The following is a 14,678-nucleotide window of genomic DNA, read 5'->3' as shown; positions in this document are numbered from 1 at the left end:
TAGCCGTTTGTAGTAACACAGCGGAAAACAATGCAAGGTAAAATGTGACCACAGTTAAGCAGAATGCAAAAGCAAGAAATTTAAAAACTCTTCAATTTTGGCTCTGCAAAATACTTTAGAGGCGGAGAGTGTAACATGAAGAAGACAAGAAATGGAAGAAATATTAGTACGGAACTATTGCAAGCTTAACTCAATGAGGGAAACATCCATCTTGAAGCTCAAATTCATGCTGTGTAATGCACTAGTAAAAAACTTCCATAAGAATCTATTAAGTCAAGCTCAATTTATATCATTGAAAAAATGATGTTAGAGACTTACTTAAAGACCTTGACTCCAAGGGACCTTACCTTTCACGTTAGAACCACACTTGATGTCTTGCAAGTGAGCCTTTGGACTTAAAATAGGTAGTATTGCAAAATTACCAAATGAAATCACCCATTATTAGAAATAGACTTTCTACTAGAACCCACATCACACTCAGGATGCTCATATCACACTCTGGGTGCTCGAATCGATCCTTGGCAAGTTGGGAGATGCACCCACAACGTAAACACAGATGTATATACAGATATATGCCAATTTTGACATAGAGAGCTCACTGATGCATGGACTGGGCCAGACTCAGTTGATGATATAGATCTTAAGGCATAAACATGGGGTAGCCTTCAACACATCCAGAAGCTAAATTTCGAAAATTTTGAGGGTTAAGAACTTGGTATGTCTGGACCTTATCAAATACTAATCAACAAACCGTGCATGGGTATTGATTGTTTTCATCTTAAACACTCTATGCAGTTAAATTCTTGTTTTTCACCAAAATAAAGATAAATTTGGTTCGCTAGAATAAAAAATCGTGGATCACAATAGTCATCATCAATTCTAGTAAAAAATGTATTTACCTATGGACCATATTGATTTTCCATCAATCGTGAACTGAATTGTGATTAGCAAGATTATCACAAGTCACAACTATGACGAACAGTCAAAACCGCAGGGGTAACTTCAAGGTCTAAAACAGTTTCACGGTTTGTATGATGTACATAGGCATCCTATCAAATTTACTATGAAGCACGGATACTCTATTTTAGCTAATGCATCACGTACCGTACGCGAATCAGATACAGATATGCTCTGGATACGTATCCGATACATTTTTTTTAGAGTATCCTGTTTTTTAATTTAATTTTTGGTATCCCAATACGTTTTGGATGCGCTCAGATATGTTGTGGATACGTTTTGGATACGCGTGGGTTAAAAATGTTATTACTTAAAATAAAAGGGTCAAAACTGCAATTAGGTTCACATATTTCCCCTTCCAGGACAAGTCAAAAACAGAGAACGAAAGTCAGAAAAAAGAAGAAGATCGATATCTCTCATCTCTCTTGACAACGACGACGACTGTAAGTCTCTCTGTGTTCTCTCTCGTCTTCTTCTTCTCTCTCATCTCTCTCTGTCTCGTTGTGTATCAGTATATATGTATACATATATATATATATATATAGGCATATAATATACCTATACGGAAATTCCTCTCTCGTCTGTCATCTCTTTCTCTCTCGTCTTATTTAGGGTTTTTTTTTTAACAGTATAACTTATTTTTATTTATTTTTATTTTTATATTCAACGTATCCCCAACGTATCGTATCCTACTTTTTGGAAAAATCACATATCCGTATCCCGTATCCGTATCGATGCTTCTTAGCAAATTTAAAGCCACCTCATAGCATAAAGAACCTGATTAATCAGAATAAACAACACGAGGGACACTGAAATCAAGGATTAGTTAAATGTTTGTCTCAATGAAGAGCTCGGTTCATGTGTTGAAACACCAATATGTTCAAACCTACACAGCCTTACCTAGATTCTGATCATGTTTTGTAGAGTCAGAAGTCTCAAGACGATTTCACACGTATCAAGTATATAATGGAGTTCTCTTACACTCTCCAAGATGACCAGGATCACTCCGGACTCTTCCAGAACACTCTAGATTCTTTGATGCTCTCCCTCTTCCAGAACCTTCAAGGTCATTCCAGAATCTTCTCCAACATTTTTCCCTCTTCTAGATTGTTCTAAAACTTTCGGAACTCCATTTCTAATAGTCTGCAAATTTCTTTCACGTTTCTTATGCCACACAATGTGCGCTTTGTTAATGCTTAGCTGAACAACTCTACCCATCGATAGATTTCCTCTCTAGATATTTTCATCTTTGGTAAGCATATTCATATATCTTTCATCGATGTTCTACAGATTCTGTACATTTCTAAGTATATTCTTTCCAACATATTTCTAAGACAAGTTTTGTAATATTCAAAAGTTCACATTTTAAAGTTATATATCACCAAGAACCTTCAAATGTGCCAGCTTAACCAAATGCGTCAAAAAAGGATTCAGTAACTATTTGCTAAGCCAAACTGGATCAGGGTATTACATATTCCAACTAAGCAAAATGACAAATATTTCTTGAAAGTTGAAACATAATCATCACATGAATATATATATATATATATGATCCTCCCATACACACTCTTAAAGCCCTCGATCCCATGCGCCCGCCCCCACTTCGTGCAACTATGCTCTATAGTACTAGAACCTAGTCAAATGACTGTAGTCTTAAGAGTCTGCATCAGCTGCCAATGGAGAAGAAAGATAGCACAGCTAATTGTTGCATTCAAACAATATGTTAACGAACGTGGGATCCTACATTCAAACGTTGCTTTAAGAAGGCTTATAGTGGTATACTGCTATTGAAATGGACACACGGGGAGTACCCAAGATGAGAGAAGCATACATGACGTTGCAAGTTCTGGCTTTTTGTTTTGGGCAGAGGATGGTTACGTGTTCGTATTGTCATATTTTCATTTTGAGTAGCAAGCCTGAGAATTGCTGAATTCATCAAATTAATATATGTTGGAGAAGCATGCTGACAAGAACTGTTGTGTAGCACAGTATATCCCAGACTTCCATCGTCATTGCGATCATCCATTACAATTGCTCCATACCTGCAAATAAACAAGCATGAAATTGAACAAACCAAGTTGAAAACTTTACATCTGTGCCTCGTGCCAATTGAAATTCAACCGCGTTTAACTGGTATTTGCCATTTTTGAAAGCTAAATAGAAGAAAAAAGATGCTCAATCACTCATTTGAAACAATCACAAAAAAGCATTTCATGCCCGAAAAGTGAATTTTGAACAGTAGAAGCAGGAGAAAGAACCAAATAAAAACTTAGTTGGACAACATCTTTTGAGTTTTTACCTTGAACAATAATGGTAATCTTCTTTTCCTGGAGAACTCTAATGAACTAAAATTTTGAATTGATAGTATCAGGACATGGGTCAATAGAAAAGGCAAGAATGCAAACACAACAATAGACTGACGAAGTTCTGTTGAAGCAGTAAAGCCTTCAATCCAACTTGAATTTACTGAACAAAATAGCGCCACAACCACTGGCCCAACTACTACTTTAACAACCTCGCACCAACATAACATGTAAATCAAAGAGAAAACAATTGCAGAACTTCATAGATAGATGTCCCTGTTTGTGAATTCTATCTCAATGCATCCCATGCTCCAAGTCCATTGAATGACCACCCCCCAAACACATCAGCTGCCAAAGGATTTCAAAACTCATCGAAGGGAAAAAGGCAAAGTAACAAGTTGGGGAGAACTGTCTTCAATCTAATTTGTTAGATTCTCATGTCAGTGCTTACATTTCGCTTCAGGAATTCGTATCAAATTCATGTTCCAAACCTATTCATGGCACCCACTACTACCTACAAGAGGTGCAATAAATCGACCTTTGACATACTTTTGCAGTTTACAGATGTCGAAACCAAACAAAACAAATTGGTTCTTAAGCAGACCTGATTGCATTAGCATACAACGGGAAACAGTAAATTGTACCCCACCACAGGATTTCACTTGCAGAAACCTGAAGTGTCAAATCTATCATTTCAGGATTGATAGACAACAATCGTTTACATCATGGAATGCAACATGATAACTTTATGAGAAAAAAGATGTAATCCCAATTGATTTCTAGGATTCAAGCACAACAAAATTTATGACGCACCACAGAACTTTCTTGCATCACTACAAACTAAATCCTTCTAAGGTGTACAGGGACAGTAAATGGATCTAAGCTCACCCTGCAAGCTTTCAAAATTAAACTTCACTTCTTTATTTACATATAAGCAGAAAGTGGACAGGGGCCCTTTGAAACCCAGCTCAACAAATCAGAGACAACGTCAGTGTACGAGACAAATAGAGGTTCTTCACAGCAAGACAACAACTGTTCCTTAAAAGTGAAATAGAAATGCTCAACTGAAATAAGCTTCTTAAAGTAACATGAAACAAAGAAGTTTGGTGGACATCTTATCCAACGTGGGATACCCATTTCATTGAATCCTTAAATCAGGCTAAGCAGAATCTAGAAGCATTAAGGCTATAGAATCCGAATCAACCCATTTCATTTCAAAATCATAATGGTTTGAATGTCAAAACGTTACCTTGGTATAGATTTCATACAAAAATGGGGTTAAACAGATAGAATCCAATTCATAACCATAACTACAACGTTATTTTAAACAAAATCCATGTTCTTTAGGTCAATAGTACTTCCTAAACGACCAGAAAGACGGAAAGAAAAATAAAATCTTGTCCATATAGTGCAAATAAGATGGCATTCATTACTTTAGGTAGACGTTAAAGCTTCCAGAGAAAAAAACACAGAGCAAGTAAATTAAAGCTTTTAGTAGAACGGCAAACTAACACCGATAGAAATGGACAGACTACTATAAAAAATATAAAAAAACACAAAAAAACAAAAGCATACCAAATTCAAGTAGCATAAGGAGGAGATCTCATGTCAGATAGTGTCTGCAACACCTTGTGATGCATAACAACCTTCTTTATCATGATAGTAAAGTACAAACCTATGTGTGGAATGGACATAGAAGTATATCAGAACACACCTTGATTGGTAGGATTCATTAAAGCTAGACATCAGATATTCACTCATAGAAAGTAGGAAAGGACCCAAAGTTGGCCCTGCTGCCTCAATAGCATCCGTTAATGCCTTTTCTGATTGGGGAAATCGATATGTACTTGGCCTGAACTTTTGAATCCAACCCCCTTCTACAAACTGTGCAACCTGCAGTACGCATAGCAACGATGTAATGTTGAAAAAATTGCCATAAATGTAAATTGCAATAATCTAAAAAGATGGACTTCCATCAGTTAAATCAATTGCAAGGCCGAATTGATGAACAGAAGAGGAGAAACAAATAAAGAAGCCAAGAACAGACCTTATTTGAGATTGGCCATGATAGATCATAAGGAATTGGACCACCGCCACCGCCACCTCTTAATAGAGGATTAAAATATGAAGTTGTGAGAGTAAGAGACTGCTGATCAGGATGGGGTTTAAGTTTGAGCAGAAGTAGACCAAATAGCAAGAAGACGGCAGGAATCAACAGCTGGAAAACAATAGTTTTACGGTCTCTCTGAGCAGATATCGCCCTTTTTATAAATAAAGCTCTAGAATGCTCCCAAAATGTAGACCTTACTAAGAAACACGAGCAACAGCATTGCATACTTAGGAAGTTCAAGAAACTCATGACAGTGGCAAAAAACAAACCACAAGCTCTTCCAATTATGGTAACAATGACTCCGATGAACTTATAATTCCCACATAGTTTGTTTTTGAGAAAATTCTTTGGAGCATAATCATGAGAGGCATCAGAAACCTCAGAATCAGGTGAAACAAGGGTAGTCTTCTCAATAGCCTCAGCTTCATTAAAATCGCATCCTGCAACTCTTAGGAATACCTCTTCAAGAGTTGTCACTGATATACCATAACTCTCAATGCCAATAGAGTGATTATGCTCATCACCCGCAGCTCCTGAGTTGGGATCTGATAGTCTCATACAACCCTCGATCTCCCTAAACATGTTCTCAAAGGACGATGAAGACGCTAAAGGAAGCTTGAAGCAAATCTCATTCCCAACCTGTAAAGGCAGATCCACTCCCATGAATCAAGACAACAAAACACCAGCATTGCTAACTCTCAGAAAACCATAATTGCTGGATAATAGGGTTACAGAAAAACGAAAAAAGTGGTAGTTTCCCAGAAGACACTCTGCAATGACAATGGAATTCACATTTCTGATAAATTAGTAATTGTTGGACTCTGAAATTACAGAATTTTCATCTTGTATCTTTTTTCTAAGAGCATTCAGGTAAAATAAGCAAATCAGGTGTAGAGACCCATAATCAAGTTCTTTAATTTCAATATTTGATTTGTGCTTGAGCCATTAAAAACGAAATAATGATGTGGTAATGCTTTGGGGTCAAAGTGTAATGACTTAATATTTGTGGGAGTTGGTGTGAGGTGTATTTGGTGGAGGGGTGCAAGAGTATTTTGGCCTACAAACAAAATGTCAGGAGAACCAACTCCACTCTCTCTCTCTCTCTCTCTCTCTCTCTCTCTCTCTCTCTCTCTCTCTCTCTCTCTCTCTCTAGTTAGCTCCCTCTCTCAAACGGCTCACTCACTTGGATCTCTCAAATACCTAAAACCCATGAAGATCTACCACAATCTTCTTACATCTTAGCGGTTAGAAGCTTCAATCTTGGTGGGCTTCATTGAATCTAGCTCAGAGGGGTGTATTTGGTGGATCTCAAAGTTTGGAGCTAGGGCTTGTGGATCTTGGGAGTTTGCTCTTGCTCTTTGAGGTGGGGATTTCTCACTCTCTCTATGTGTTTACTGTTTATTAGATGATTTGGTGCTCAAATCTTGTGTTTGGTTGTCCTCTGTTGTGTTGGTTGAAGTCTTGCAAAAGCAGTAAATTGCACTGTCTGAAACCCAAATGCTACCGGTAGCACTCTTTTGCTCCTACCGGTAGCCAGCTTTCTGTACTAAAGATTCCAGTTTTCCTCCTACCAGTAGCCAGCTTTCTGTGCTGAAGATTCCAGTTTTCCTCCTACCGGTAGCACCAGCAGATTTTGAAAAAATTCCTGTTTTGTGGATTCCAAGTCAGTGGTTCATTTATATTGGATTGTTCTGATGTCTTTGCATGAGATTGAGCTCTTAAATACATATTTGATGTGTGGGGATGTGATACGTCGATTTGAGGATAAGTTTATGGATATAATGTGAACGTATGTAGTGTAACGGATGATTATCTTTGAAATTGGAACTAGAAACCAAAGACTTGGAGTGGATACACAGGATCCTAAATACCTGAAATATGGAATGGATATACGAGGTCCCAAATACCCAGAACATGGAGTGGATATATGGGGTCCCAAATACCCGGAACATTGAGTGGATATACGGGGTCCCGAATACCCAAAACATGAAAAGGATATATCCGAATACCCAGAATGTCTCTAGGATCACCATCAGGGGTGTCACTAGGAATGGGCTTCAAAAGCTCTCATATTTGGCCAAAAAGGGGGACATGCGGGGTCCCAAACACCCGAAATGACTTTAGGTCCACCTTTGGGTGTGTCGCTAGGAGATTCATGTGACGTATTGAGATCGAAATCAGATTGTTTTATGGATATTCATGGATCTGAAAACATCATTTTAGGTTTAACATGTAGTGGTACAATGAATCGACTTTGATAATAAAATTTATGGTACGGAGAAAAACAATTGAATTCGTATCTGTGTGCTGTTGATGTACTATTTAGTTAATAAGTCTATTGAAAGTACTCCCATTTGATTTGTTGTGGTTGTACCTGTTGTTGTCTACTAATGGATTCCATAATGACTTTAAGACTCTGTTTGAGACCAAGTGTATACTGTGTAAGCTTAGAAAATAGACCCTGGAAAAGCCGTGGAGATTCTACGGTCGAGGTAGGACACAGTGAGCGAGCCTTGAGATAGCAATTGGAAATTGGTGATGGGTGATCATGGTTCCCATTTTGGGCTTGGACGCCCCTGTTATTGTTGTGGTTGTTCTGATAGTTATGTGGCTCATTGTTTAGTATAAACGTATATTTGCTGCTGTGAGGTGTGATACGTTGCCAAGGGTTATATTGGCAACCACAAGTTAGGTTTCTAAAGAGAAATTGATAAAAAGGGATTCGATAGATGATAATTCAGGATTTTGAAAGAATGATGTGTGCATGTGAGTTCATTGGTTTTAAAATCGAAATGGTGATTTGTGTTCTTGCTTTATTAAAAATGTCACCGTTCATGTCATAATTACCCTTGCACATGCCATCTTATATATGTAGTTAGAGTTAGTTGGAGTCCTATTGGGCAAGTGTATGCTCAACCCTACCATTTTCACGTGCACATCAAGGTCAGTAGCGTGGAGTGTTTGAAGCACATATGCCGGGCAATTCTTTTGAAAGCTTTCTAAAGAGTTAATTAGTCATCTTAAGTAAATCACATTTTGAAGACGAAAATGTAACTTATGTAAATCTTTTGATTTGGGGGGTATGTAAAGACATTTAGATTCTCTTCTCTATTGACACTTGTGGAATATTGGGGTATATGACCCCTGGGATGTATCATTTGCACGGACATTGGTTTGTGGAATGATTTGACACGTCATCTATGGGTATTTATGTATGGATTGGTCGATGTTTTATACATGAGAAAGTTATTAATATTATGTTTAAAATCGAGGGCGTGAAATCAGGTCCCATCAATGTTCAACTAGTTAGCTATAATTTGTATAAGGGAGAAGAAATGTTTCATGCATAAATGTAACAACAGCAGAAAGAAGATTGGATGAATACTTCAGTCACGCATGTTGCTGAAGGAACATGGCGGTAAACAATATCAGCAGCTGCAGAGGCAGTTGGAACATTCTGAATGGCAAAGACACAAACAAACAAGTATGTCAGTGCATGAGAAATCCAAGAATACACAAACCAATTGCGAAAAAGTGAAAAGGAACAGCATACCTTCACCAAAGTAAGAGTGTAACCAACTCCGTATTGGTGCTTCAAGAAAAGTGAACTATTAACAAAGAAACACCGAGTTCAGAAACTAATACAAGATTAAATGTTCTTTTCTTCTCAAAGGCAACGAAGAAAAAATTATTAATGAGACGAGAAAATGTCACAAAAGTGTGAGGATCAGTTATCTATGAAAAAGATGGACATGGACACGAGAACAAATTCGCATGGCTGCATACTTGAGTTTACTCTGTTTCAGGCAATGACACTCTCATTCTGTACCTAAGATAATGTGTAACCGAACTTTTCGCCTAATTCTTCTGATGATGATGATAGAAGTTCTTAAGAAAATGAAATTCAACCTTGTTTCTGTACCACTAGGCATGAAATTATAAGAATGGGACACGCAAATCCATACCCGACCCCTCTCAGTCGGTTCAACATAGCAGATATCCGCATTAGGAAGCTAGATTAGGATTGGGTGATTTAAATACCCCAACAAAGACTCCACTCTTGATTAACATTGGTAGTTCACAGAAGGTGAACAAAGGAAAGGGGAAGCTCCACTTCAAGAGGAAACATACAGTACTAAACATTTCATCTCGCGATACAATTGGCAAAGTGATGGGAGTACTTCATATAATATAATAAGCAAGGAAATATGATGTGAAAATATCTCAATTACAGTATCGAATCACGTATCAGAAACATTGGTTTTCGCAAAGCTTGCCAAAGAAATCCTAAGGCTTGTTCACTTGTCAGGAATGTTGTGCACCATAAATTCTCAGGGAAAGTTAAGTATAGGAAAAGGGAACTCATTCTCCTGCATGTGTTGTGTTGACAGAATTCCGCAGGAAAACTGAAATTCCTTTTCCTTTTTGCACGATCTATTTTGGAGGAAAGTGTTCTCAGTGGGGAAGTTATAGTTGTGGGTCCCACAACTTTCTTGGTGATTTCCTATCCTGTCCGTCTAATTGAACAAGGCCTAAAAATTGCATCAGTTTAACAACTGGCACAAATTGCTATGGCTCAATCCTATCAGAGAGCGAAACATCTTCATTAATCTTTTTGTTCAACAATATTGGATTCGTGCTATCAAATTGAGATCTTGACGTAAAATTACTCAACTGTGCCAATTATATCTTAAGGATCTCTGAGAAAACATTTCATATTGAAGTGAATGGAGCTTCTAAACAGATAATATCGTCAGAAGTTCATTATGTACCAAAACAAGTAAACACACAAAAGAAGAAAAAGAAAGTGGGAAAATAAATGCAACCAGACAAAGAAAATTTCTTAGTTTCGACTTTCAACTTTGAATAGCTGTATAACTGAACTTTGAAACAACATTTTAGATCTACCACTTCCTTTTTTCCATTTTGGTTACCTGGAACAAAGAGACCACACAAAAGAGAGTCAACAACTTATGCATCTCAGCCATTCTTTTTCCAACAGCTAAGAAGCATGGAAATTTATATAGCCGAGACACCAAACATTTCTTCAATGTATCTTGCCAAAGTTTAGATTATCGTATAAGAGTTTGCAGTGACACTTCGTGAAACCTTCAAAGACGTCCTATGTGATGACATTCTCTTTCTTGTAACTATATTTTGCATTCCTCAGAAAGCAAGTTATGCACTCTAAATATGATTCAAAGTTTCAAACATTTATGAGAAGAATACATCTTGTGTATTACATTTATGAAATGTATAGTGTTTCAAGTTTAGATGCTGAATTTATGCTACGTGGCATATATATCTCATAACCAGATGAACAAAAAAAAAAAAAAAATTAAGGTGTCCCAAGAGTTTTGTCACCTGCATTTTTTGAAATCGACACATGAGCGTGCCCATTTCAAGTGCCTGTGTCCTGCCGTTGTTTGTGCTGCTTAGCTGAAGAGTATAAACCCCGCAAGTGGGCTCCTTCATTAGGTTTGGAAGCATAGCCTTACATTCTGCCACAAAGTCCTATCTTTCTTTTATGGTTTTCTGGTGTCCTCTCTCTCAATAAAATCCATGAAGTCTCACACTTGTTGCCCTACCTCCTGCAAGTTCTTATCCCTAACCCCTGTTACATATTTTCTATGTCCTTTGATTCAAGTATGCAATACCTAAAGCCCTTTCAATACGTGCTCTTTAGATATTCCAACATTCCATCTTCTGAAAATCCAGCAACCTACCATCTGTTTATATTACATTTTTCTAGGGCCCTTTACGGCCTGCATCACTAACCTATTAAGTAGCCAACCAATCTAAATCAACGACCACCTCATCTACAAATCTTAACTCCTATTTCGCAACCCCTTAAATGATTGAACCAGTTTCCATACCAGTAGGGCCGTAGTGGTATGTCTAGTCTATTTTTTATCCTTCCATAGCACATGAAACATACTTCGTTCCTGGGCTCTGTTAGAGCTTGTCAAACATCAGTTAATAACTTCCAAAACTAGAATACGAGTCTAGGCAGCCTCTTCACTCATTCCAATTGGTTGAGTTGGATGGATTAACTCACTCATATTCTCTCCCTTTAATTGCCTCACCGAAATCATGTTTCTTGTTTCTCAAATTAAAATGATAACAAGGAAAGAGTGATGCACAGAGCTTAAACTAAAAAAACTTAGGCACTATTCAAAAACTGAATATATACTATTAATATGGAGCAAAGAAGCAATACTCAAGTACATGAAGCTACACAAAATTAAGGGCACTAACCCTAACGGCTAAGAAGAATGGATATAGACACAGGACATGGAAATGACATGACACAGACACACGGATAACAACGGTGATAGGATATATTACATCACTACCTGTTCATGCCCCAAACTCATAGTAGATAAGATATAATAAATTGTGAAGAACCTAGAAGGATAAGGGACTCAAGATCCTTACAAAATAGGACATGGACTTGATTAGGAAGTGCTACAATTGATATTGTTTTGTTTATTGAAGATAATCTCTTTTATAGATGGATACATATAGACTATATTCAATAAAATGTGAAAGGATAAATAATTTTCACCACATCTTGTCTTACAAATAAAGTTGCGAGCATACATAATTACAATATGCATTTCATCGCCCTAAACCCATTCCTTTGACTACTCCCTCCGTCCCATTTTGTTTGTCCTTTTTGATGTTCGTGTCAACTTTCAATCGCTTAAATCTTCTAATATGAATCTCCCAAACTATGCAATATGAATCTTGTTTGATAGTTCTCGATTAGATCTATAATACAAAGTTTTCGAAACTATGAAAAACATTATAGATTGAGACATATAAGCATTTAAAGAACGGCACCAATAACGAAAATGGATAAACAAAATGGGACAGAGGGAGTAATTAACATAAATTTTTCCATTTTCTTATGAACTTCAAGTAAAGTTAGCCTTAAATACTACATATCCCAACTTGTGTAAGAGAGTGACACCAAATTCCTAAAATTTCTGTATTCACATGTTAGCGATTGTCTAAAAAAAGTGTTTATCACGAATGAATATCCAAGTCATAAGCACCTAACAAGTGTTGCAGCCTTGGCTTCACTTCAGCTCTCATCACCTCACTCCATCCTACAAAGGAAACTTGAGTCGAGGTGCTGCAAGAGCGCAAAGAAGCACTTCTTGTAACCAAAACACAAACTCCATGGATCAGCAAAGGCTTGTTCTAGACCACGCCACTAGATTGAGACTGCCCGCTTATTTTGGGATTACTGCCACATTACTATTTGAGTAAGGAATGAATATCGGACCCTACTGACGTTCAACCGATGACCGGGCCTAGTGATGCTTGCGACTTTTCCTATTTTGGCTTGGATGGAAAATACTGGACAGGAAAGGAAAACTGTCCAGCACATGTAGGAAAAAAGAGTGTTGGACACTTGTTGGAATTAAGATTTTTATTCCTCAATTATGGACATGACAAAAGGGTATTGGACACGTGTCCGAGAGTGTTCAGAGAAAGTTGGTGTCTGAGACCAGTCAGACATGGACAAGTAATTTTCAATGAAGTGCCTGGGCTTCTTAGCCTAGTAGGAATCCAGAAATGTTGCTATTTTTATTAACTACACTCACAATAAAAGGTGTGCACTGTTTTTCCCATTTGAAAGACAATTTCAATCAGACTATGAAGTACCTTCCGCAGCATTTCAAAGAACCGTTAGCCATGATAGCTATCCGATCTCCTAATACATCAGCTTCATCCATAGAGTGTGTCGTCAGCAATATTATCCTGCCCTTCTTAATCTTTTTGATTAACTGCCATGTCAATCGCATTGAATATGGATCCATTCCGCTGGTAGGTTCATCAAGAATTACAACCTGCACAAGAGAGAACAAGGGGCAGACAAAGAAATTAGCACTCTACACCCCAAACAGAATGAGATGATGCATACATCCCAAAACTTGGCTCACCTTACTATCTCCAATTAGTGCAATTCCGAGGGACAACTTCCTTTTCATGCCTCCAGAGAGAGCCCTCACGACAGTGTTAACTTTATCAGCCAATCCCACCTACCAAAAATATAAACAGGAAACTTATGATACCAACAAAAAAAAACATCTATCGAACCAAAAACGAATGGACAGTAGTTTAACAGTATAAGAATCACAAAGATCAACAAAGAAATCCTGGAGCTGCTTCTACAGATCCACTGCAATTGAGCAGAGCATATCATCAATAAGTCCAAAGATATTGAGGCCAGTAAATTGCACTAACTTTACTGTTATCCAAAAGGAATCCCACTGGAAAGTCACAAGATAAACAGACTCTCTTGCAGTCTAATATAGCAAGTTAGCAACAGAAAGCAGAAACCCTATGGAACAACTGTGAATACTTGAAGGTGTGAGCGAGCACATGGACCATCACTCCGTTGTCCAAAAATTAACAGAATTCACAAATTTAGAAAATTAGCAAATTTGGAAAATTAGCGATCCAAGTGTAAGAGTTCTGTTAAAGTCCTGGATTCAGGTCCCAGGGTTGTGCCCAGCATTTGTAACCCCAATCATGTTTGTCACATTTTCTTCTGTTTGTTTTGTGTTCATCTTTTTGCCTCTCCATGTCTGACATGTAGGGCCCATTTCGAAACGATGGAGTTGAATCCTAGAGATTTCTCTTTAGATGAAGAAGCTTGATGCAAGCTGAATCCAATAAGTTTCTTTCATGGACCATTTTGCGGGGAAGGGAATACTGCCTGCCTATTTGGGATTAATTAAAAGCTTGTCCAAAAAAAGAGATAATGCAACCTAGGATTACAGGACACTCACTGTGACAATGCAGAGAACTTTAAAGTTGCAATCCAAAGAAAGCTACCGCATAACGATATAATCTTCTGGAGAGTGACTCGCTACAGGATTTTCATATCGACAACAAGAAAGACCTTACGACAAGAAGTGCAATACTACTTGGTCTATTACCAACGTTAGAAGAACAACATTGACCTGAGAGTCACAATGCAGGGGGTAACCAGCTTCTTCCTTGCAGTTAGACAGTTAGACTAATTTTTTTGGGTAACTGAATAAGAATCAAGAGTTTGTAAAATGAAAAGTGGCAGTAAGTTGAAAGAAAGAACAAATATCGCAGTCCCTTGTTCATCTTGTCATTCTAGATTAATCTGCTTTCATTGTGATAAATCAATAAATTCATGAAAGAACCCAAAACAAAACATAAAAGAAAGAAAGAAAAAAGTTACATATGCCACCATTCCATTTGAGATACAGAAATGGAATGTGCTTATGCGAAATAACTGGCAACAGCTCAAGGCACAT

General features: G+C 37.6%; 1 protein-coding gene across 4 annotated transcripts in view; it reads right to left on the bottom strand.

The window, feature by feature from the left end:
- Positions 1–14,678, bottom strand: part of LOC131318362 (ABC transporter A family member 1) — a 43,612-nt gene that overhangs the window by 11,778 nt on the left and 17,156 nt on the right. For all 4 annotated transcript variants that reach the window (XM_058348055.1, XM_058348056.1, XM_058348058.1 and 1 more), the window contains 7 exons: positions 13,326–13,424; positions 13,048–13,232; positions 8,924–8,978; positions 8,756–8,827; positions 5,308–6,009; positions 4,975–5,153; positions 2,789–2,999 (listed from right to left, as the gene is read on the bottom strand). In XM_058348055.1, coding sequence (XP_058204038.1) covers positions 2,789–2,999; positions 4,975–5,153; positions 5,308–6,009; positions 8,756–8,827; positions 8,924–8,978; positions 13,048–13,232; positions 13,326–13,424 — 1,503 coding nt within the window. The remainder of the gene's footprint in view (positions 1–2,788; positions 3,000–4,974; positions 5,154–5,307; positions 6,010–8,755; positions 8,828–8,923; positions 8,979–13,047; positions 13,233–13,325; positions 13,425–14,678) is intronic.

This window comes from Rhododendron vialii, chromosome 3a, assembly GCF_030253575.1.
Source record: "Rhododendron vialii isolate Sample 1 chromosome 3a, ASM3025357v1".
NCBI classification, from domain to species: Eukaryota; Viridiplantae; Streptophyta; class Magnoliopsida; order Ericales; family Ericaceae; genus Rhododendron; species Rhododendron vialii.
Note: the sequence above shows the minus strand (reverse complement) of the source record. Positions and strands in the feature narration are given on the sequence as shown.